At 36.0% G+C, this 25,925-nt stretch overlaps 1 protein-coding gene across 1 annotated transcript in view; it reads left to right on the top strand.

Annotated features, from left to right (window-relative positions):
* Positions 1-25,925, top strand: part of CNTN6 (contactin 6) — a 586,479-nt gene that overhangs the window by 329,129 nt on the left and 231,425 nt on the right. The window contains 1 exon segment of the mRNA XM_034996895.1: positions 4,983-5,118. Coding sequence (XP_034852786.1) covers positions 5,064-5,118 — 55 coding nt within the window. The 5' untranslated portion in view covers positions 4,983-5,063.

The following is a 25,925-nucleotide window of genomic DNA, read 5'->3' as shown; positions in this document are numbered from 1 at the left end:
TATATTAGAATAGGGATGAGCAAAAGAACTTCCAGAAACTAAATCTGTAAAGGATCAGATAATAAATATTTTCTTGAGGGCCATATGGTCTCATATGCTAGAGCTATTCAATTCTGCCTTTGTAGCACAAAAATAGGCATACACAGTACATAAATAAACAGGCATGTTGGGTCCCAGGGAAACTTTATTACAAAAATAGACAGGATACCAAATTTTGTCATCATTCTGTAGTTTGCTGATCCCTATTTTAGCCTTTAGAAAGACATTGTGGTATAATTTCATATATATTTAGACAACACCTCCAGTGGGCAACAGCTCTATCAACCAACATTTCTGGTTTAGCAGCAAAACATGTAAATACTTATAATAGGTTGGATAAAACAGATTGAACAACCTCACATTAATTCAGGACAGGTTTTACCACCCACGGAATTTTGCCATCCAACTTAAAAGGATATTTTAATTTTCAGAGATTTAAAAAAATATATTTTGGAATTGCAAGAAAGGAATTCTGAACCTACGCATATTCTTTTGTTGAAGTGTTTGAAATTAATACTTTTGCATTGAGAAATTCCATGAGAGAAAAAAGAAACACCATGGTCTAGAGAGGACAAAGTTTGTTCAGTAAAAATACAATAGTGATCTTAGTAATTGGGTCACGAATGAAGACACCCACTTTTCCAGGTCAAAATGATATTTAAAAGATTGCATGGCCTAAAAACCTCACCTAAAACAAAATCCTGGTGATGCATTTTTGAAACTTTTTTAGAGCTTCTGGAAATTCTTTTAAGTTTATATATTGGCTTCCTTTATTTACCTCAAGCAATCTTTAGTATTCTAGGAACCTAGAAATAATTCCTGTGGCTACTTTGTGTGTCAATGACCAGCATAAATTTTACCTACTGAATATTTCTAGGCCATTTGTCTGTGAGTAAATAACCAGACTGTTCTCATCTGGATGGCTCTCATTGAGCCAGAGTACTCTCCTTCCTCATGTAATTTAAACTTTTACAAATGACAACCGATGTATAAATAATAACTATTAACCTATCTTTATAGAGTTTTGCCAAATAAAATATCTCCTGGGCTTTTGCCCATTATAGGATGCTGGTAAATACTCAGATGGTAAAGGGAAATATTTGCTATGAAATTATACACTGGGTTGAATCAAACAATTTTAGAATATTAGAGCTGGAAGAAACATAAAGGTAATCTCTAGGTCAAACCCCTCCATTTTCATAAGAGGAAAATGTCAGTCATTGTGATTATAAATGAATCACCCAACATTACCCAGCTGGTTAAGAGTAAGAGACAACAGCAGAAGCAATGTCTCTAGGTTCCCAGTTTAGTCTTTTTCTTGGTAATACTAGATTGTTTGGCTACCAAATACAAACCAAGCACATATTATGGAATAACTATGAGCTCTACATTAAACCTACCACACCAAGTATTATGAGCAAGTATTATATATGGTGTTTATCTTCAAAGTAAGGTATGAAAATTCTGGCAATACAATGGAGCCTTTGATAAATACAAGTCTCAGAGGGCATATATCAGTCAGTTTGCTCTGGCATCTTTGAGAAATACTTCATATAAATTCAGGGTGAAGAATGTATGAACTATTCAGATGATTTTGGTTGCAAGAGATAAACGTACAACACAAACTGGATTAGGCAAATTTTCATTTTATTGGTTCACATCTGGAAATTCCAGGGGTGTAAGCATAGCAGATGGCTTCATAATTTCATGGTATCAGGTATGATTATAGGTTTTTTGAATGGCAGAATACAACACAATAACACTCAGATATACAAAACTGGGATAGATGGAGCAGAACTCTTGTTTCTTACAGATCCAGATGAGACAAGGGCCATGCAGGGGAGTGTACCCAGGGACAGGATATAAGCAAGCTAGGAGAGTAAGAAGCAACTCATGGATATCAGGTGATGTAAGGTTAGCTAGATTTTGTGGGCTTCTGTGACATTGAGTATTTTGAATAATTATACCAGCCCAAGGAAGAAGGAACCATTCCTGAATGTTAAGTATCTGGACACTGCTGGAAATTGGGTTTGTGTGCAATTTAACCCAGGAGTATTAGATCCTGTAAGAGAAATAGTTGGGGTGAGGACTTAGTAAACTGTCTGCCAAGGGGAATTGAGAGTTTTTAACCATGTTTACAAAATTGGGTTAAGACAGCCCTAGTGAAATATTATATTACATTGGATCAACAGATTTTTATATTAACAACTTAATCATCTTAATAATATTGACAAAGGTCCTGGTTTTGACTGTTATTGGTTTGGCTTATGTGCCCCCTCCTTTTATAAAACACTACAGTGAGTTAAATGGATTTCTGATTGACAAGGCCCTGGTTACATCCTCATCCTTGGAGCTAGAAGGTGGAGGCAATCCCACTCCAATTATATGGACTGAGGGTGTTTAGGGAAGTGGTTCCTCAAAAGAAGGTCACAGAGCTTTTATCAAAAGAAGGGGAAGGAATTGCTGGGTTGGAAAAATAATGAATATCCATCAAATAAGTTGGTCATATAATTTATCTTGTAAATTAGGACTTTTTTGGAGGAGGAAAAAGGTACTGTTACTATTTGTGCTTTGACATTTCAAAGATTTTATTTGACAGAGAGAGAGAGACAGCGAGAGAGGGAACATAAGCAGGGGGAGTGGGAGAGGGAGAAGCAGGCTTCCCACAGAGCAAGGAGCCCGATGCGGGGCTCAATCCCAGGATCCTGGGATCATGACCTGAGCTGAAGGCAGATGCCTAACGACTGAGCCACCCAGGCGCCCCTGTGCTTTGACATTTCAATAAACAGAAACTGTCAGGGAAAAATAGTGATGTATGGTCATGCTACCATTACATGGTTTTTAAGAGAGATGTATGCTCCAATGGGGAATTCTATGCAAGTCAAAGAGCATCCATACGGAGACAGTGTATGATACATATGCAGAGTAAATAGAGAGTAGATCCTTGTGCCTATACTGGAAGTATTTACTGAGTAACCTGGCTGGAAAAGAACAGATAGAAATTCACTGTATAAGACCTTGAATACCATTCCAAAAACTTTAGATGGTTATGCAGTAGAGAATGAGCAAAGGTTTCAGAATGCTGGCATAATTGAACCAAATCTTTGTTTTAGAAAGATAATTTTGCATGTAATATTCACATGTATGGAGAGGACAAGAGATTTCAGGAAGGAAGCCTATTCAGAGATCATATTATCTTTATCTTAGATTCCACTACTCTAGTCAAAACCGTCATTATCCCTTTCTTATACTGCAAAAGTAACCTCATCATTTATCTGTGTAAGTCCATGTTTCAGTCCATCCCTTCCATTCTCCACCACAGCAAACAGAGTGATGTTTGTAAGATGTAATTTAAATTGCATTGGTCCTGCTTAAAATCCTCAATTATAATTTGAAAGTATGATATCCATACTTGTTAACATGGCCTATAGGCCCTGCATATTTGAGCTTCTTTCTCCTTTTTCAACCTTGTCTCATGCCATTGTCCTTCTGATGTCATGAACTGGTTCTTTTGCAGGACTTAGTCCTGCCTCAGGACCATGTCCTATTTTTTCCCTTTTACTTAGACTGCTAGTCTCATTCCTCATCCTTACCCATCTTAATCCCTCCAGACCTACACCCCCCCATACCATGTACACCCACTCTTTGCCTGGCTAAGAGCTACCTGTCCTTCAAGCTTCAGCTCAAAATGCTATTTGAACCCCAGCCCACAGATCTCATAGATTTCATTTTTTAGTTCAAAACATTACCATATTTACCATGCATAAACATTCACCAATGTATATATCTGTGTTTGATTTTGTTCTTTTGTTAAATGTCTGTGTCTCTCATAAGATGGCAGGACTGAATATTAATTATTTTACCTTGGATTTTTATTCCTTGATTAAATTTGAAAGCATTTAACTTAGATTTTGTAAAAACTTTAAGTTGAATATAGTCAGTTTTTTACTTTAGTTGAAGTAATTAGCAACAGAAAGAAAAGAGTTTTAAAATTTAAAACTATATCAGGAAACGTTCAAAATTTCATTATCTGCTAGCATCACATATAAAGTCCACATATTTCCAAAAGTATTTGAAGTTACAAGAAATATATATGTGTAAGTTAAAAATTCCCAAAGGGTCCTATCATTTGATATATATATCATTTTATCAAATGTAACCTAGTTGAGTATATTCTGAACTTATTCTCTGTATATTTTTTTGAGATCATGAGTTTTAAGAGTCTCCTTATTAGATTTCTCTTTTGAAGTGAAGAACACTAAACACTTCATCTTAATTTCATTTATCATCAGATAGCTTAACTGTCAAAATAAATTAGAGAAAATTATGATGTAACACCACAGGAAACGCATGTCTCATATTTGAAAGATAACACTTTCAGAAATTCATTTCTTGCACAAATTTTGTAGTACAATATTAGTTTTAGTTGTACAAACATTAGGAAAGATCGTGTGTCTTAATGAATATATTCTCAAAAATAGTAATAAAAAAACTTAGAAGAGTCCATGAAATTTATAAAATCACTGTTAATACATATAAGATGGAGTAATATTTCATCCTATTTCTAATAGCATAGAATAAAAAATAAGAGCAGCAACAGAATTACAGGAGTTGGTTTAATATGTTTTTAATCCTCATTAACACATCAAAAGCATTTAACTCAAAATTATATTACTGAAAGTTTTAATCTATATAATACATTCAATTGAATTGCATTCCACCCCATTATCTACTACATCAAATCTCATAGCAAATGACATGTGTATCTAAGGTATGAACTGAAATTATGGAAATATGAATTGAAATGGAAACTTTGCAAAATATATATATACATAAAAGGTAGACATTTAGGTTGCTTTATTTTGAATAACAAAAATTTGTATACATTTTTAAGTATTCATGTTTGTATTTTTGTCATTTCATGACAATTTTGTTTCTTTCAGACTCTTGAGATACTGACTGGAAGATAGACATTTTTTTTCCTGCTGATTGTATGGGAGAAATTTTGACCTTAGAAAGTGGAAATGAGGTTGCTATGGAAACTGGTAATTCTGCTGCCACTCATAAATACTTGTGCAGGTAAAGTGTTCTAATTATGAGTTTTGATTGATAATCTATTGGCATTTTATTTTTTTCAATATGTGAAGCAATTTTGAAACGCATAACACTTATGTTATTTGAATTATTAAGTGATAAACAAAAATTTTAAGGTAATTTCTATGGCTAAAATAGAATCCTTAAAAATGCATCAAGCTCTATTTTTAAACAGAACTAATATTTCAATTATAAATGGTCAAATATGAAATTTGTATTATAAAAGGATGCAATTAAATGATTTTTGCATCAATAAACAATGAAGAATAGTTATTTTTTATTTCCTGTATAGTTAAGTCTTTACAAATTAAGGTTGAAATACCTATTTTCTCTCAAATTTAAAATTTGGTTTAAAAAAAGCTATATTGAAATAGAAGAAAAAGTGATATAGAATGTTATATCAAAACTAGAAGTAACCTTTGAAATTGTTCTTTTCATTTCAATGATACATGTTCTTTTATTCAACCTAGATCTATTAATATTGGTGTGTCAGTTAGCTTTTGCTGTGTAACAAACCATCCCAAATCTAAGTAGATTAAAGCAAGAAATAACCATGTATTTAGTTGACAAGTCTGAAAGTTGGCAATTCAGGGTAGACTCACTCGGGCTGTTCTTTTAGTTTTGGCTTGGATGAATAACATCTGTGGTCAGCTCCTGGGTCTTCTGGGACTACGCTGGTCGAGAACATTCTTAGCTGAGACAAGTGGGCTGCCTCGGCCTTGGTTCAAGTGATCTCTCATCCTCTGTGGCCCTGGGCTCTTTCACATAGTGACTGCTCAGAGTGCCAAGAGAAATCAGGAGCATACAAAATATCATGATGCTGAGACTTGCAACCGGCCCAGTGTCATTTTTGCTATATCCTTTTAACCATTCTAAGTCATAAGACCAGTCCAGATTCAAGAGGTTTGGAAGTATCTTCATCTCTTGATAGAAAAACTGCAAAACTATAATATAGAGGGGCATGGAAACAGAAAAGGAAATAATAGTGGCCATTTTTTCTAAATCATCAGCCATGATCTGTTAAGATTGTAGAGTTATATTCTTAATTGTCAAGTTTACCTATTTGAGTTGTCACAGAGTCTGGACATTAGCTAGATTATCTCCCTGTCAGAGTAGCCCTTCTACCATATCATGCTGCTTCCCACCAATTGTGTGATAATGGATACTTTTGAAGTTCATATATTTGTAAAAAAAAAAAAAAAAAAAACAGTAACATATTGGGAGAACACAGAAACTAACATAGTAATTTACAAGCCAGAAAAGCAGCAATTATAAGAGACACATATTTAATAGCAATTCCAAGAAATGGAAAGATATACTAATCTTGAAACCTATGAGAATGCTAAAATATGTAGAAATCAACTATTAGCATCAGAAAACCATATAAATAAAGGTATTTTTAACACTAGAGAATCCAGTGTTTAGAAGTGCTACAACCATATTTATTCAAAGTGATAACATTATTTTGATTCATGTCACTTCTAACTCTCTGTAACTAAGATTCAGAGGTAAATAATAATGTCTCTTTTTTGGTAATAGGTTAAAAAAGGGCAGAGCAGAATCATCAAGATGCCCCCAAATTATACATGTATAAATAAGAAATTCTCTTCCAACTTTATATTTCAGCTTCCTGTCAAAATTTAGCATTAACATTTTGCTCTTTAAATATGTATATTGAATCAGCCTAGTATCTCCAAAAGACCTTTTGTGTTAAGTTAAAATAAATTATTTGTCTCAGAATGCATATCAGATCTGAGAAATCTTCTAATTCTTCTATTAACTTTATTTATCCAAACTGGATGTAATTCAACATGTCCTTTTGCTTTAGTCTAAAGGGAAAAATAATAATATGTCCTTGGTGCACAATATCCCTGTGAAAGAACAGATTGGATTTTTTTTTTTTTTAAGACATAGCTATTTAAATAAAATTGTCTGACCTAAACAATGCTCCAGAGGTAAGGATGTTAATAATGATATACACAACAGAACACTGCTTTAAATTTGTTTGGGTTTTTTTGTTGTTGTTTTTTATTTTTGTTTTTGTTTTTGTTTTTTTAGAGACCTCATGGTGTGTCTCCCTACTTGCAAATACTATGGTAGTTTGGAAAATTAGATTATCTGATGACGAAGTGCTATTTCTATGCATATATATAATATCTTCTTTGCTTTCCCAAAACCTACTTTTTATTAATTCTGAAAGGTTAGCCAATCTTTTACAGTTATCTGCTTTTTCCTTCCTATTTTCACAGGTATAATCTTGTGAAAATTTTGATATTTTGAATCTTCCCAGACTCTAATATTTTTTAAGATTTTATTTATTTATTTATTTGAGAGAGAGCGAGAGAAAGTAGGGGGAAGGAGCAAAGGGAGAGGGACAAGCAGACTCTGCATTGAGCGCAGAGCCGGATGTGGGGCTCCATCTCACAAACCTGAGATCATGACCTGAGCTGAAACCAAGAGTCAGTCGCTTAACCAACTGAGCCAACCAGGCACCCCCTAGATTCTAAATTAAAACAAAATTTTGCCCCCAAACTCTTCACCTGTTTTCTTTTTGTTTGTTTTCATTAAGTTTACAACTTCTTATATCACCTTTATTATAGACGTAAGCCCTTGAGCCTTTACTATAAATCATAGTCCATCTAGGCATATATTATGATTCTGGAACATTTTTTAAATTTTGAGTGTTTAAAAGTTCTATTGTTCTATCTTAGTATTTTTTCAATATTGTGAGAAAACAAAGGCCCTTTTCATTAAGATACTAACTGCTAATCATATACTTTTAAATTATTTCATTAATGTGTGAGATAGACAAAATAATGGGCCTTAAGAATATCTGGAATTGAATTTTACATTAAATAACAAAATGGAGGGCGTCTGGGTGACTCAGTTGGTTAAGCGTCTGCCTTCAGCTCAGGTCATGATCCCAGGGTCCTGGGATCAAGTTCCACATCAGGTTCCTTGCTGAGCAGGGAACCTGCTTCTCCCTCTGCCCCTCCCCTTGCTCGTGCTTGCTCTCTCTCTCCCCCTTTCTCTCTCTGTCAAATAAATAAATAAAATCTTTAAAAATAAATAAATAAATAACAAAATGGATTTTGAGGATATGATTAGTTTAAAAAGATCTTGAAATGGGTAGATTATTCTGAAAAATCCGCGTGGGAAATCACAAGTGCCCTTATAAGAAAAATGCAGAGGGGATTGGACACAGAGCAGAAGGCAATATGAAAACAGCAGAAAAAAATTTGAAGGTACTATGCTGTTGACCTTACGTATGGAGGAGGAAACTATCAGCCAATGAATGAGAGGAATGAAACTCTAGAAGCTGGAAAAGGCAAGGGAACCAAAGGATTCACCCCTTGCACATTTGGAAGGAGTGTGGCCCTGTGGATACCATGGTTTCTGCCATGTGAAACCCATTTTGGACTCCTGACCTCCAGAATTGTGAGAAAATAAATGTGTTGTTTCAGGCCACCATGTTGTAATTTTTATAGGAGCCATAGGAAACCAAGGCAATATGTTTCTTCCTCACTAGACCTTATGTTCCAGGGGGCAGGGACTGTATCTTCCTGGCACTGGGCAGGGATTCAGTAAACATTTGTTGAATGAATGAATGAATGAATGAATGAGATTCAGTGTTGTTGGCCCTATTTGGATTATCATCAAATAGAAAAAATTTGGTCATATCATTTCCTCTGAGAAACAACTGCTCTCGTCTATCCCAATAAGTATGTGTTATGTTATTGTCATAGGGTTTCTAGTAATATTTAGTAATATTTAAAAGTTTCAAACCATTTGAATGGAAACTCCATGAGGACAGTGATTTCTGTCCATTTCTTCATCACCTAGCAGATGGTCTAGAAATATTTATCGAAGAAACTAAAGAAAGCAGTTCCATTCAATTCAACAGATATGTGTTAGTAGCTCATATGTTCCAGGCACTGAGCTAGATGTTGCCTTTCAACAACAAGAGGGCCCTGGTCCCTGCCCCCTTCACCCTATAGTCTAAAAAGGGAAACAAGCAAGTAAGTCAATATATGCAATTAAGTACATGTTGCTATGTGAACAACATAGTAGCAAGTACATAACATGGAACTGTTCGAAGAGGACATCTGCTGCTTTTTTCAACCTTCAATCTACTTATGTATTTGATCTAGCAAATGTCTAGATTTTTGCTAAAATAAAATGACAGGCATTTCATTTGTGTTGTTCTAGTTAGTGGAAGGATGTGCCCATGGCCACTGTAAAGGGACAGTCCACCTAAAAATGAAATTAACACAGAAGCAGGACAATCCAAGGGAAGAAAAGCACAGTTTTTTTATTCTACCTTTGGAACTTTAAGTAAGATAAGCCAATAAAGATGTCCCTTTCTCACTTAAGGCTAATTTACACTGAGATTCTGTCCCTCGTGACAGAAAGAATCTTTTCTAGTACAGGTTAGAAAACTTGTTTTTGATGTAAATTACTGAAGATGCTAAGGTTAGGCTAAACATGGAATTCCACCTGGGATAAATGCCTACTCACTGCTGGGAATGAGGAACAGAACAAATAAAAGAATGACAAAAAGACACAGTTTTTCCTGAAAGGAAAAAAAGCATCAACAGGTTTAGTATAGACTCAGAAGTTTGATTTTTAGCCCCCAAATTACTGAGGCATGTGCATGTCTTTAGGGTAGGAAAAACATAAATATTAATGGGATAATTTGGAGACCACATTGATAAATGGAGGAAAACTCTAAGTTTCTTTTAGACAATGCACAGGAAGTTTTCACAAAGAAATATTTTGTTCTTAAGATACATATTAAACAAAGTAGCTAAAGCAAATCTATAGTGGGTGTGATGAAGAAACCGAAAAACCATGTAGGATCAGATTCTGTTGATGATAGAATATCACAAGTGTGAGAAACCCAAGTTTCTTTAGATCTTTCACTTTACTATGAATTTTTGTAAAATTTGATAAATTATAGGCAAATTGCAAAATTCAAGTTTTCACGTTTAAAAATGTGACAATTGTAAAAAATTTTTAAACACTAAATAATAGGATAAAAGTAAAAATCAGCTGAATTGTGTGCTGTATATGTTTTGGCTCATCTGGGTTTAAAGACAGTGTAATTTTAAACCCAATGCCTAATACATGCTTGGCAGTCCTTAAGAATAGTGCCAATGAAGGTTGATGGCTGGTATTATATTATAGAACATAATAACAAATAACAACCCTCACTAGTTATAAGGAATTTTATTTCCATGGCATGCAAAATTCATATCATCTTAAGAACTTCTATTTTTAACTTTGTTATTTTAACAAAATATTATCATTTAAATGATAGTTTTTCTAAACATTCCACTTGGTTCATAAATGTAATTGGCTTATCTGTGTGCCATTTGTATTTATTTTGTTATGACTGAGCACTCTGTACATATCTTATAAAATTATGGACTTGAAAACCTATTTGGTCAGTCCTGAAGAAATACTGCTTATTCACTGCGAGACTCATTTTTGTTTCAGAGAGAAACTGAATAATTCAAGGAAGTGAACATGGAGCTAGTATATTTATTGGCAGAGTAGTATTAAAGGCTTCCTTTAGGCATTCTAACTATTGTATTATGTCATCAGGGTCTAATGAGCTGGTTTCTTCCTCTGTATTAATTACTCTTGAGAAATAAATGGAGACTGGGAATTATGTCTTTCCTGCCACCATATACATGCAGTATCTACTGACAAATGTGCTTATATTATTATCAAACCTTCTCCCAAAGTAACTGATTTTTAAAATTTGAATAAAGTTGTTTTTAGGGCTTATCCCAATAAAGAAAAAAAAAAAAAAACACCTGTGTGTCAGTATTTTTACATAGCTTGCCGTTTTGCGAATGGAGTAGCCTGAAATTGAATCTGGAAGAAAATCTACCTCCTTCTGAACACTCACAATCAGAGGACTATGATAAGGAGACATTGAAAAGTATTTGTGATTGCTTGAATTTTACTCTGTTTCAAGCATAACCTTCTATTGAATTGAGAACCAGAGTAAATGAACTACCTGTTTGAGAAAGCCACAAGAATGGAAATATGTACTGTGACCAAGATTTCTTCAAAGAAGACGATGTATCACACAGCAAATCCATGAAAATTGGCAGGTGTAATAAACCTGCTTTGCTCAAGGACCCCAGAAGCACATAATGGATATTCCTTTGGGTCAGAGTGTGATGAATATTGAGTACATCACAACCCACACTCTGCCTACGGTCTTGTTCAGATTTATTGTTAGCATAATAGCACCTTTAGCAATGGAACACCGGGCTATATTTTTAAGCCAAATGACATCTTTGCAATTTCTAATAGAGATGGCCCAATTTAGAAATGCTGAAAACACCATTTTTATGCAATGCCTACTGATAAAGGTGTTTATATGGTTATAAAATCTTCCTCCAAAGTAATTGATTCTTAGACCCTAAATGAAATTGTTTTTTAGGAATGATAACAATGTAGAACAAAATTTTCTGTTTTGTCAGTGCTAGAAGGAAGTGATTGGTATGCAGATCAGGCATTCTATAGGGAATGTTGGCCCTTAGTAGATGGGAATGTAGGACATAGTGCTTTCAACTCCAAGTCTTTGAAGGAGAGGGTCAACTTTTCTCTGGAGGTGATAACATCAGGTAATATTTTTATTTTAAGGGTACCATAAATAGCTTAACCAGTAATTGAAAATAACATGGGCATTTTTGATAGAGTTTTTCTTCTCCTATTTAAAACATCCCTGAGACTTCCAATCAACCTCCTTATGGCTAGCAAGAAACTAGTCAATCTGACTTTTTTTCAGCCTTTTTCATCTCAACTTATACTAAACTCCCCTTTGCTCACTGACCTAGAGCCATAATTCTTTCTTATGCTCCCAGAAATATCAAGATTGTTCTCTGCTCCAGGCTTCTTCTCTTCTTGTTCAGTTGCCTGGAGCACTCTTCAAATCTCTCTATGCCTGGCTCTTTCCATTGTGCCCATCTCCAATTAGTCACCTCAAAGGAATGATCTCTTAGAAACCTATCAAAAGAAGAAGAAGAAAAAAAAAAAAAGAATAAAAGAAACTTATGGAGGTAGCCAGCACCTGGTCCCACTACTGGTCCCAGTCACTCTTATCAACCTTTTTTACTGTCTTTAATGCACTTGTTACTATCTGGAATTAACTTATACATTTGTTGATTACTTTTCCATTTTCTGTCTACATCTAGTGGAATACAAGCTCCATGCAGGTAAAAATATTTCCACTTATGTATGTGGCTGTATCTCTTATGCATAATAGAATGTCTGACACATAGTAAGCACTCAATAAATAATTTTTAAATAAATTAATAAATGATTGACCTCCCAAAATAAGCCCCCAAAACTACTTAAGGGTAATCCAATATCCCGAAACACTTAGAATTTTATTGTATATTATTAGAATCTACTTTTAAAAATATGCATTTTAATCACAGTGTATCATTTGGTTTCAGGCACTTTTTTTACTCTTTAAAAAAATCCATGGTGTATACTGAACACACATTTGCTCAGGCACACTTGACCTAGACAGGCATAATTTCAGTGTTGTTTGTTCAAGGACTAGCATACTTGACACATAGCCAGTGCTATTTTAATATTCTTGGGTAGCAGATACCCACTGATATTGTGTCACAGATAATCTGAGTATTTAAAACCTTTGAGCTGTATTTCATCTCAGGATGTATTTATCCATTCCTTCCCAGTTCCAGGGTTATCAGCCAGGTCAATCCTCTATTACCTCTCCACTAGACTTTTGTAGTAGCCTCCTATGTGTTCTCCCTATTTCGAGGTGTCCCCTATATCTTTCCGAAGACATAGCTTATTGACACAGACTCCTATCAAAGCAAATCTTCATCAAGCACAGAGGATTTTGCCATTACTCTGTGTCAAGACCTCCACAGATCCCATTTCCTATGAAGTTCAAACTGTCTAATCAAGCATTCAAATTCAATTTCCTTCAACAAATATTGAAAGTTCTCCAATTAATTTAATTCAACCTGTGTCCTGGGCCATGTCTTCTCTTTCTCTCCTTCATGTATCCTTCATTTAAGTCAGACTGTACTATCAATGAGATCTCTGCACTTTTTCCATTCCTCATATGCGTGTCTCCACCTGCATTGCCCTTCTTCAGATCCTGTTCCTTCCAATGAAGTCAAATCCAGTCTTTCTCAACCACATTCAAATGTGACCTCCATTCTGAAAAATCCTCCAAGCAACATATAATTCGCCTTTTTTCCTAATACTTACTCCATGAAATGGATTTTATTTCCACATACTTTGTTTAAAAAGACGTCATTTTTCTCAAATATGTACTCATTCTGAGAAATATATTATATTTACTCTTGTTGAAAATAAATTTATAATGATGGAATGCTCAGTTCTAAAGGGAAAATAAAAACTAACCTTTAATATTTGAATAGTTACACTTTATACCTAGTGCTTTATAGTTTATAAAGTGTTTTATGTGCAATGTTTCATCTGTGCTTGAAAGTGAGCAGAGAAAAGATTGTTATCTTTCTTCTCTAGCTGGGAAAACTGAAATTCAGAGGTACAAGACTTATCAAGGACCAGAGGGCTAGAAAATAGCAGAGTTTATGATGAGAATCCAAAGCTCAGATGAAAATTTTGTTCAGTATTTATTCAAGACATCGCTTCTTGACACAGACTCAAATTTATGTAACAGTTGTTTTTTTTTTAAGTTGGTGTCAGTTGTGTTTAGAGGCCAGCTTCTGCTCAGAGTGTAATAAGACTTAAAGAGAAATTCTCCAAAATTTTATGACCAACAAATAAAGGAGTAGTAGTTATAAGCATATGAATCCAATGTGTGGATATTTATTTTATATACATTAAAAAACAAAATATGTATATGTTAAAATTATAGACAAAATAAACACAGAATTTCTAACATTTTCTTTCCTCACTATCAGTAGTTCACCTTGTATACTCCTTATGCCCCACTTTGGAGATTATGCATTTTATTTATTTATTTTTGTTTTAATTTTATTATGTTATGTTAGTCACCATACAATACATCATTAGTTTTTGATGTAGTGATCCATGATCCATTGTTTTCGTATAACACCCAGTGCTCCATGCAGTACGTGCCCTCCTTAATACCCATCACCGGGCTAACCAATCCCCCTCTCCCCTCCCCTCTAGAACCCTCAGATTGTTTCTCAGAGTCCATAGTCTCTCATGGTTCATCTCTCCCTCCGAATTCCACTCCCTTCATTTTTCCCTTCCTTGTCCTGATGTCCTCCATGCTATTCCTTATGTTCCACAAATAAGTGAAAAGATATGATAATTGACTTTCTCTGCTTGACTTATTTCACTTAGCATAATCTCCTCCAGTCCCATCCATGTTGATGTAAAAGTTGGGTATTCATCCTTTCTGATGGCCGAGTAATAGTCCATTGTATATATGGACCACATTTTCTTTATCCATTCATCTGTTGAAGGGGATCTCGGCTCTTTCCACAGTTTGGCTATTGCAGACATTGCTGCTATGAACATTGGGGTGCATATGGCCCTTCTTTTCACTACATCTGTGTCTTTGGGGTAAAGACCCAGAAGTGCAATTGCTGGGTCATAGGGTGACTCTATTTTTAAATTTTGAGGCACCTCCACTCTGTTTTCCAAAGTGGCTGTACCAACTTGCATTCCCACCAACAGTGTAAGAGGGTTCCCCTTTCTCCACAACCTCTCCAACATTTGTTGTTTCTTGCCCTGTCCATTTTTGCCATTCTAACTGGTGTAAGGTGATATCTCAATGTGGTTTTGATTTGAATTTCCCTGATGGCTAATGATGATGAACATTTTTTCATGTGTCTATTAGCCATTTGTATGTCTTCTTCAGAGAAATGTCTGTTCAGATCTTCTGCCCATTTTTTTGACTTGATTATTTGTTTTTTGGGTGTTGAGTTTGAGAAGTTCTTTATAAATCTTGGATACCAGCCCTTTATCTGTAGTGTCATTTGCAAATATCTTCTCCCATTTCTGTGGGTTGCCTCTTTGTTTTGTTGACTCTTTCCTTTGCTGTGCAGAAGCTTTTTATCTTGATAAAGTCCCAAAAGTTTATGTTTGCTTTTGTTTCACTAGCCTTTGGAGATGTATCTTGAAAGAAGTTGCTGTGGCCGATGTCAGAGAGGTTACTGCCTATGTTCCCCTCTAGGATTTTGATGGATTCCTGTCTCACATTGAGGTCTTTCATCCATTTTGAGTTTATCTTTGTGTATGGTGTTAGACAATAGTCAAGTTTCATTCTTCTGCATGTGGCTGTCCAATTTTCCCAGCACCATTTATTGAAGAGACTGTCTTTTTTCCATTGCATATTTTTTCCTGCTTTGTCGAAGATTATTTGACCATAGAGTTGAGGGTCCATATCTGGGTTCTCTATTCTGTTCCATTGGTCTATGTCTGTTTTTGTGCCAGTAACATGCTGTCTTGGTGATAACAGCTTTGTAATATAGCTTGAAATCACGCAACGTGATGCCCCCAGCTTTGTTTTTCTTTTTCAACATTTCCTTGGCGATTCAGGGACTTTTCTGATTCCACACAAATTTTAGGATTGCTTGCTCCAGCACTTTGAAAAATGTCATTGGAATTTTAATGGGGATGGCATTGAAGGCATAGATTGCTCTGGGTAGCATAGACATTTTAACAATGTTTATTCTTCCGACCCATGAGCATGGAATATTTTTCCATCTTTTTGTGTCTTCTTCAATTTCTTTCATGAGTGTTCTATAGTTCCTAGAGTATAGATCCTTTACCACTTTGGTTAGGTTTATTCCAAGGTATCTTATGGTTTTTGGTGCTATTGTAAATGGAATCGTTTCTCTAATTTCTCTTTCTACAGTTGCATCATTAGTGTATAAGAAAGCAACTGATTTCTGTGCATTGATTTTGTATCCTGCCACATTACTGAATTGCTGTATGAGTTCTAGTAATTTGGGGGTGGAGTCTTTTGGGTTTTCCACATAAAGTATCATGTCGTCTGTGAAAAGAGAGAGTTTGACTTCTTCTTTGCCAATTTGAATACCTTTTATTTCTTTTTGTTGTCTGATTGCTGTTGCTAGGACTTCTAGTACTATGTTGAACAACAGTGGTGAGAGTGGGCACCCTTGACATGTTCCTGATCTTAAGGGAAAGGCTCTCAGCTTTTCCCCATTGAGGATGATATTCACTGTGGGTTTTTCATAGATGGGTTTTATGAACTTGAGGAATGTTCCCTCTATCCCTATACTCTGGAGAATTTTAATTAGGAAAGGATGTTGTATTTTGTCAAATGCTTTTTCTGCATCAATTGAGAGCACCATATGGTTCTTCTCCGTCCTCTTATTAATGTGTTCTATCACATTGATTGATTTGTGAATGTTGAACCACCCTTGCATCCCAGGGATAAATCCCACTTGGTGGTGGTGGATGATCCTTTTAATGTATTGTTGGATCCTATTAGCTAGGATTTTGTTGAGGATTTTGGAATCCATATTCATCAGGGATATCGGTCTGAAATTCTCCTTTTTGATGGGGTCTTTGCCTGGTTTGAGGATTAAGGTAATGCTGACCTCATAGAATGAGTTTGGAAGTTTTCCTTCTGTTTCTATTTTTTGAAACAGCTTCAGTAGAATAGGTATTATTTCTTCTTTGAATGTTTGGTAGAATTCCCCAGGGAATCCATCAGGCCCTGGACTCTTGTTTTTGGGGAAGTTTTTGATCACTGCTTCAATCTCGTTAGTGGTTATTGGCCTATTCAGGTTGTCAGTTTCTTCCTGTTTCAGTCTTGGCAGCTTATAGGTTTCCAGGAAGGCCTCCATTTCATCCAGATTGCTCAGTTTATTGGCATATAGTTGTTGATAATAATTTCTAATAATTGTTTCTATTTCCTTGGTGTTAGTCATGATCTCTCCCCTTTCATTCATAATTTTATTAATTTGGGTCCTTTCTCTTTTCTTTTGGATAAGTCTGGCCAGTGGTTTATCAATCTTATTAATTCTTTCAAAGAACCAACTACTGTGTTTCTGGTTTCTAATTCATTGATTCCTCCTCTAATTTTAATGATTTCTCTTCTAATGCATGGCTTAGGCGTCATTTGTAGCTTTTTCTCTAGTTCTTTAAGGTGTAGAGTTAGTTGGTGAATTCGGGATTTTTTTAATTTTTTTGAATGAGGCTTGGATGGCTTTGTATTTCCCTCTTGGTACTGCCTTTGCAGTATCCCATGGGTTTTGGACCAATGTGTTTTCATTCACATTGATTTCCATGAATTGTTTAAGTTCTTCTTTGATTTCCTGGTTGACCCAAACATTTTTGAGCAGAGTGGTCTTTAGCTTCCAAGTGTTTGAATTTCTGCCAAATTTTTTCTTGTGATTGAATTCCAGTTTTAAAGCATTGTGGTCTGAGAATATGCAGGAAATAATCTCAATCTTTTGGTATCGGTTGAGACCTGATTTGTGACCCAGTATGTGGTCTATTCTGGAGAAAGTTCCATGTGTGCTCAAGAAGAATGAGTATTATGTTGCTTTAGGGTGGAATGTTTTGGATATATCTATGCGGTCCATCTGGTCCAGTGTATCATTCAAAGCTCTTGTTTCCTTGTTGATTTTCTGCTTAGATGATCTGTCCATTGCTGAGAGTGGAGTATTGAGGTCTCCTACAATTAACATATTATTATCAATATGACTCTTTATTTTGGTTAACAGTTGGCTTATGTAGATGGCTGCTCCCATGTTGGGGGCATAGATATTTACAATTGTTAGATCTTCTTCTTGGATAGACCCTTTAAGAATGATATAGTGTCCTTCTGTGTCTCTAACTACAGACTTTAGTTTAAAAATCTAATTTGTCTGATATAAGAATTGCTACCCCAGCTTTCTTTTGAGGTCCGCTGGCATGGAAGATGGATCTCCGTCCCTTCACTTTCAGTCTGGTTGTATCTTTAGGTTCAAAATGAGTCTCTTGTAGACAGCATATGGATGGGTCCTGTCTTTTTATCCAATCTGCAACCCTGTGCCGCTTTATGGGAGCATTTAGGCCATTCACATAGATAGTGATTATTGAAATATATGAATTAATTGTCATCATGTTGCCTGTGAAGACGTTGTTTTTATAGATTGTCCCTGTAAATTTCTGTTGTATATCACTCTTGGGGTCTTTCTCCTTTTATAGAACCCCCCTTAATATTTCTTGCAGGGCTAGCTTAGTGGTCACATATTCTTTCAGTTTCTGCTGGTCTTGGAAGCTCTGCATTTCTCCATCCATTCTAAATGACAGCCTGGCTGGATAAAGTATTCTTGGCTCCATGTTCTTCTCGTTTAGTACCCTGAATGTCTTGCCAGGCCTTTCTGGCTTGGCAGGTCTCTGTGGATAGGTCTGACGTTATTCTGATGTTCCTCCCTCTGTACATAAGGAGTCTCTTCCCCGTAACTGCCCTTAAGATGGTTTCCTTGGTTCTAAGATTTGTGAATTTTTCTATTACATGCCGGGGTGTTGGCCTATTTTCCTTGATCTTGGGAGGGGTCCTTTCTGACTCTAGGACACGAATGTTTGTTTCATTCCCCAGATTAAGGAAGTTCTCAGCTACAATTTGCTCAAATACATCTTCTAGTCCTCTCTGTCTCTCCACTCCCTCTGGGATTCCAATTATTCTGACATTGGAACACTTCATGTTGTCACTTATTTCTCTGATTCTATTTTCATGGATTCTGAGTTGTTTTTCCCTGGCCTCCTCTTTTCCCTTTTTATCTATTATATTGTCTTCCAGGTCGCTTATTCGTTCTGCCTCACTTACCCTAGCTGTTAGATTATCTAGGTTGGATTGGATCCCATTGATAGCATTTTTAAGTTCTGCCAATTCAGCTTTCATTTCTGCCCTTAGAGACTGTATGTTGCCATTAATTGATTTCTCCATTCTAGCTATTGTCTTCACAATTGGTAGCCTGAATTCCATCTCTGATATCTTGGATATGTCTGCATCCATTTGTAAATCTGCAGCATAAGTCATAATCTCTGAGTCTCTTCTATTTTGGGGGTTCCTCCTTCTACTCATTCTGTTGATGGGTGGTTGAGGGAATGTATAGAGTCCAAATTATTGGCCAGAACCCAAGCAAGATGCACCTGTTTTCTAGGGTTAGGGTTGCTGGCCTCTTGTTTTCCCAGCCTGTCTTCTGGGGGAGGGGCCTGCCATGCTGTGACTCAGGCAACCCTGTTTGGGCAGAGTTGCCTTGCCCCTCTGTGGTGGGAATGGGCTCAGTGGGAATCAGCTTTTTGGGGCTTTTGTTCTCTGGCGGCTTTCCCTGGTGGCTTTCTGTGTGTCTTCTGAGAGTCAGAGCAGAAGAGACTATTTCCAACCCTCTGCTTCAGAGCAGAGAGATCGCAGTCTGTTCTTCAGTGAGCTCTCCAGGCCACACTATCTCTGTTTCTGTCTGTGCTGCTTTAAACTGCAGAGTCCTGGGTTGTGCGCACCTCCGCAGCACCCCCAGTCCTGCCTCCAGGTTAGGGCACATCTCTGCCCTTTGTGCTTCTAAAACCGCCAGCTGCTTCCAGTTCTCACACGCAACCCCACTGCTCTGGTTTCCCTCCAAGGGTCTCCCCTAAAGTCCTTTCCCTGCCACTAGGGGTCTGCGAGTCTGTGCCCTGTCCCCAGCGCACGAGGCTGTCACTCACCGGCGGTGTAGGATCCCCACGGCCAGGCTCTCTCCCGCTGCCATTTATCCTCCAATATCTGCCCGCAGAATCACGGCTCCTCACTTCGTACCTCAAAACCAACCACCGGCGATATTCTGTTTGTAGAGATCCAGATCTTCTTACATCTCAGGCTGATTCCGTGGGTGCTCAGAGTGGTCTGGTAGATATCCAGCTCAATTCCAGGGACCAGTTGAAATAGGGTCCCCTACTCCTCTGCCATCTTTTCTTCCCTCTGAGATTATGCATTTTAAAGATAAGAAAAGGATATGTCTTATGTGGAAGAGTCACAGGGAAATAGAAAACCATCTGCACTTACAGCAATTCTCAACTCACCAGAATAATGGGGAATATTTGAGATAGAAAAGTAGTCATATTTGAAAAATTGTGATTAAAGCAAAAGTAGGTAAAATTGAGAAAATAGATTTACTATATCTGATTTCATTAAAATATTATGCAAACCTTAAGAACACACATGCAGTCCTACAGATCCATTACTTAAAATTGTAGATATATGTATCATTTGCTTATTGCTATGTAACTAATTCTGTAATTTGGCAACTTACCTGGATATTTCCTCTGCTGATTTCACTTTGTTTCTCTCTCATGTGGCTTCACTGAGTTGGAATCAGAGAAAACTAGAAGGCTGGACAGAGGTAGAGAGAGATTAAATTACCCACGGTGTTATAAGTCATGTTAAGGGGCTGGATTTTGTTCAAAAGACCTCTGAATTATATGGATTTTGTGCAGCTATATTGCCATTTGTTTCTTTTCTTTTCCTTCCTTTTCTTTCCTGTTTTTTTTTTTTTCCTCAAAGAAACACCTTAGTATATTTTAAAGAATCATTTGAGGACCTTTCAAAATCCTGTGCCAGAAACCCACCCCCTGCAATTCAGATTTAATCATGCTCAGTTTGGTCATCAGTTCAATAAATTTTCATAAATTGAACCCACCCAATATAACCAGCACTCCAATCAGGATGCAAAATTTTTCCAACATCCCAGAAGCCCCTCCAATTACAGTTGAGGCTCAAAAGGATAACTATTAACTGACTTCTGATCACATAGATCAGTTTTATATTTTATATGCAAAGTTTGTGTAATATTAAACTTCTCTGTGTTGTATGTATCTATAATCATGTGTATTAATATGTATGATTATACATACAAAATCATACTGTATGTATTTTTTCACATCTGACTTTTTAAATTTAACATTAACTCTATGAGATCCCCCCAGGTTGTTGTGTATAATAGGAGTTTGCTAATTCCCATTAGTGTATTCCATTTTATGATTCCATTGTATGAATCTTTCACAGTTTATCTTTCATTCTACTCTTGATGGGCATTGGAGGTTATATGTTTTAATTTTTTAATTTATTTTTCCAGCTTTATTGAGGTATAATTGAGAGAATTTTATATATTTAAAGAGTACAATGCGATGCTTTCATATCCTTAAATATTGTGATATGACTACTTTAATCAAGCTATTTAAGATATCCATCACCTCACATAATCAAAGGGTACAAAATATTTTGTTTACCTTACAGAATTAGTACTAATTTCAGAAACAAACAACAGATTTTGATGCTGCTCAAAAAAAAAATCTCAATCTGAAAATATACCTAATAAGTTATCAAAAAAACAGATGAAGAGAATTTCTTTCCCTTCTCATAATTAATAAATCAAACTTGCATTTCCTAAAGCTTGCACCTAACAAAAGGTGTTGTCTGCTCACTTTACCAGAAGCTCATAATGGAGAGATTTGTTACATACAGAGCTAAAACCAACATTTGAACAAAGAACAAAACCCTCCCCAAGTGCTCACCAGCTGTGTAATTGGTTCTCAACATTGAGCGAGGAAACAATGATTATTTCTATGTCAAAAGGTCAGGGAGATTTGTTTGTTTTTGTGTGTTTCACCTGTATTTGCATGCCTCAAAATTATACAAAACACTTTATCAAAGTACACAGAAGTGCTACATTTGTGATTGGAGCTCTACGCAGCTGTAATTGTACAACTGAAAAGAAAGGGAAGTGCAAATCCCCTATCCTCTTCATAGAAGTCTTCTTCAGAATCACGTATAATTGAAGGAAGAGTGCTTTCTTGGGACAAATTATCTGAATCAACCTCATAGCCACTGTATCTCTTAATAATTGCCAATTGTTCTTTCCATTTTGTACTCTTCATGTAGTATTGCTAAACTGAATGCAAGGAGGCCATAAGTATAATTTGATATATGTAAGTTCATGGCCATACATTAATTTTGCTTACCCAGACTTTCACTCTCTCTTAAGTAAAAGTTGACAATTTGCCAAATGATTTTCTGTTGTGTGAAAAAATATCTGTTGGAGATGGACCATGCCTTGTGTTGGAGAACATATTTCCAGAGTCCAAAGCACATGAGGATTGATGATGCAGATGTGTTTTTATTTTATTTTTTAACAGATTATTATTTGTATTGAAAAATAGTTTATTGAAATAGTGTTACAGTTTCAGTTGTACAATTTAGTGATTCCACAAGTCTGTCCATTAGGCTATGCTCACTACAACCAGCAGATGGATTTTTTTTTTTTTTTTTTTTTGGAACTGGTTCCAGAAAAATCATCTCCTATTCAATTGCTGGGTTTTTCTCTTTACCACCTACCTGGATATTCTGCCTCTTTGCATCTGCATATTGCCTTTATTTTTACAACATCAAAATCATTTCAAATGAGAACAAGAATAGAAAAAGGAAGCAGAAGCAAAGTCAGACCAGGGATAATCACCTGTGTCTGAGGACTGGCCTTTTAGCCTATTTAGTTTGTCCCTTGGTGACATTTGAGTTTGTAATCCATGTACCAGAAGATGACCACAATACTTTACAGTTTTGATATTCAGTAATTCTAAAATGAAAAGCATTACACAACTTACTGTTTGTTAATAGTTCTGATGAAAGAATGTACAAGTACAGCACTGCTTCTTTCGGCTAAAAGGCACTTTGGGACTCATCTATGAATTTCATTTATCCATCTTAGGCTATTCTCTTGGGTAATTATGAGTGAATTGCTCTGTGCTGTTCTTTCATCAAACATTTTCTGAATGTTATTTTGAAATTATTTTCAAGAGCATCACCGATGGAGTGTAGTCACACATGAGTAATGCTTTTTATTTTTAAACTCCAGTGCTGTGGTCGAGTTGTCGAATGCCACAATTTCATGGCTAAGGCTGTGCTATACTCTCCTGTCCCAGCCTCCAGAGCTCATTGATTAGTCTGCCTGTCTGTCAATGTGGTCAATCAGTTAATTCAGTGGGACACCCAGACACTCCAAACAAACTATTAATGAGGGCAGACAGACTGAAATACATGTTTAACAGCTGATGTGTTAAGAAGGTAAACAGCCAATCTATAATCATTTGATTCTTCTCAATTTACATGACTGCTTCTTTTCAGTAGAAAACTGAGTGATGATCAGGAGAAATCTGAATTCAGAAAAAAGGACTGACAAACTTGGCTTAGCTAAAACTACACTTCCTAAATTTCCCTTCCTTGTATGGTTTTAAGTTAGAGTTGACCAAAAAGGAAATTTGAGTGAAATTTAGAAGGTAGAAATGACACATTTCTCTGAAAGCTACATGTAAGGAATTGTGAGAGAGACATAGATAAACTAAGAGCTTGTGCTCGGTCCTTTTCTTCATATCCAGCTTTTGTCCCAACTGATCAACAGTGACCCCAAACCCACTCCCCGAACTTTTCACTTTATTTGACAACCCTTGGCCATTCTAAATTTCCAAATACCACCAAGATTTTGACTTTGATAAATAATCAAATACTTAGCTCTTTTGTATATTTTCTTAGAACTATCGAGTTATATATGTAGCCCAAGTTATATTTCATCTTTAATTTTTTTAGAAAAGGGTTACTTTTAATATTCTTATTAATACTATATAATTAAAATTCTTTAATTATACCATAACAATTAACAAAGATATGAAGTAGAAAGGAAAAATGTCATTCTCTCCATTATGTATAAAAAATGAGTAAAGCTATCTCCTAAGACTCTCAGTTAATAGCAGAACTGAGTCTAAAACCCAGAGTGTCTATTTAAATTGCAAACTTCCTTGGGAGGGGAAATGCTTGATCTCTAGAGCCCTTTGATTTCAAGAATTTGATATCCCAGGAAGATACAGATTGAGGTCTTAGCATAAATCAGAATAATCAAAGTGCAACTTAAAACATTTATATGAAGTTCAAAAATACTTCTTTTTTGTATTGCTTGTATTACCCAAATCTTAGCACAGGTGACATAGAGAATCAACTTCAGAGTGTCAGAAGTTACATATCCCATGGCCAACTCTTTTCTCCTTCCTTTATTCCTTCCTCAAATGCAGTGCCATGTACTTAGCATTGAACATGAACTTTGGAAAAGGACATACCAGGGTACAAATCCCATTGCTGCCCTTCAGGTAGTTGGCTACCCTAAAATTGCCTACCTTTCTCAGCATCAGTCTCTTCACCTTTATGATAGAGATAACACTACTTCATAGAGTGAGTTTGACATATTACTATTCACATTCACATTACTATAGACATATAAGAGTGCAGAATGCTTGGCACAGTGCTCAATAAATGATAGCTAGTGATCACAGTAGGAGTGGAGCTAAGAGCTATGTTAGTAGTAACAGTTGAAGTAGCAGCAGTGACCAATGTGTTCATGACTGCTAGATTGTGTTCATATCTCTAAGGGCAGATCTTTAAACTCAGTCAACTGGGAAATGTACTGTCTTCCTTCGATCCCTAGGCTTTGGCTGGCTACTTCTTAATGTTACTTCTCTGAGTCACATATCCAGTGTTAAAATGGACAAAAGGCCATGCTCCACCTCCATTATACTAACTGGTTATGATGACCACATATAAAATCCCAACCTTAAATGAAGGAATAATTATGGGTACCAGAAAGAGATGGGAGGAATTGTGAAAATTCAGATAAAATAACCCAAAATTTTGCTTCGAAATTTCATTTCAAAATTTTGGCTACAGAATCAATCTGCTATCCATAAATCAGGTTTTCTCAGCTTCAATGCTGTTGACCTGATAATTAACCAGATTTTGACCCAGATAATCCTTTGCTATATGGGACAGACCTGTGCATTGTAGAATGTTTGGCAGCATCCTGGGCCTCCAGACTGGATGCCAGTAATATCTCCCCAACTAAGTCATGATGATCAAAAATGTCTCCAGACTCAAAAAGTCCACTGGGGAGCAAAAGTGCCCCCAGTTGAAAACAACTCCTGTATGCTCTTGACTTAAGAAATCGCCCAATCTCTAAGCAACTATTAGTTATATTCTGCCTTCCAGTGAAGACATAGCCTCTGATTTCACACCATTCAAACCTACAATAGCCATTGAGTCTTCAGAAGTGGGAACTCCTACCCTGTCCTATTGGACCATCTCTGCATACAGGTTGACAGCTACTTTAGGAATATCTCCCATCAAATTCATTCCCCTTGTGCTTTCTAGAAAGAATAACTACATGAAATTCATACTTCTCTCTTTCCCAACTTTGCACTTACTTCCTCAGAGGTGCTTTAAAAAATAGTATTTTTCATTGCTCTAAACCTTACTTCACTCCTTCATCAATTTCTGAGGGTGTAGACACCCTCAGAAACAGTAGGATTACATTGGCTTCTGTAGATACTACTAGGAATAAAAATGTTTTTTAAAAAAATGGACTTTTAACATAAAACGGTGTATCAGGAAGGAAGGAAGAAGACAAAAAATTAGCGAACTCTCAATGACTGAGCACCTACTACATGCCAGCCTCTAGACTAAGTAGCCTGTATATATTCTCATTTAGTTTTTACAGTGAAAACTCACATGAAGAAACAGACTGAGATAGATTAAGTTTTCAACAGTGCATTGTAAGTAATTGGCCAATCCAGATTGTTCTGCCTTACTCAGTACTCTGTGCCCACTTTAGTGTACCCTTGTAACCATGTTCAGGAATTCCTGTGAAAAGTGGCAACAGCCGGTATAACCATATTTGTGTGGTGTGTGTGTGTGTGTGTGTATCTTACAACTTAAGACTACTTTTAAAATGTTAATCGTTTCA

The sequence above is a fragment of the Mirounga leonina genome, unplaced genomic scaffold (genome assembly GCF_011800145.1).
Source record: "Mirounga leonina isolate KUSES-001 unplaced genomic scaffold, KU_Mleo_1.0 Mir_94, whole genome shotgun sequence".
Taxonomy (NCBI): Eukaryota; Metazoa; Chordata; class Mammalia; order Carnivora; family Phocidae; genus Mirounga; species Mirounga leonina.
This window is presented reverse-complemented; position numbering and strand designations above follow the sequence as displayed.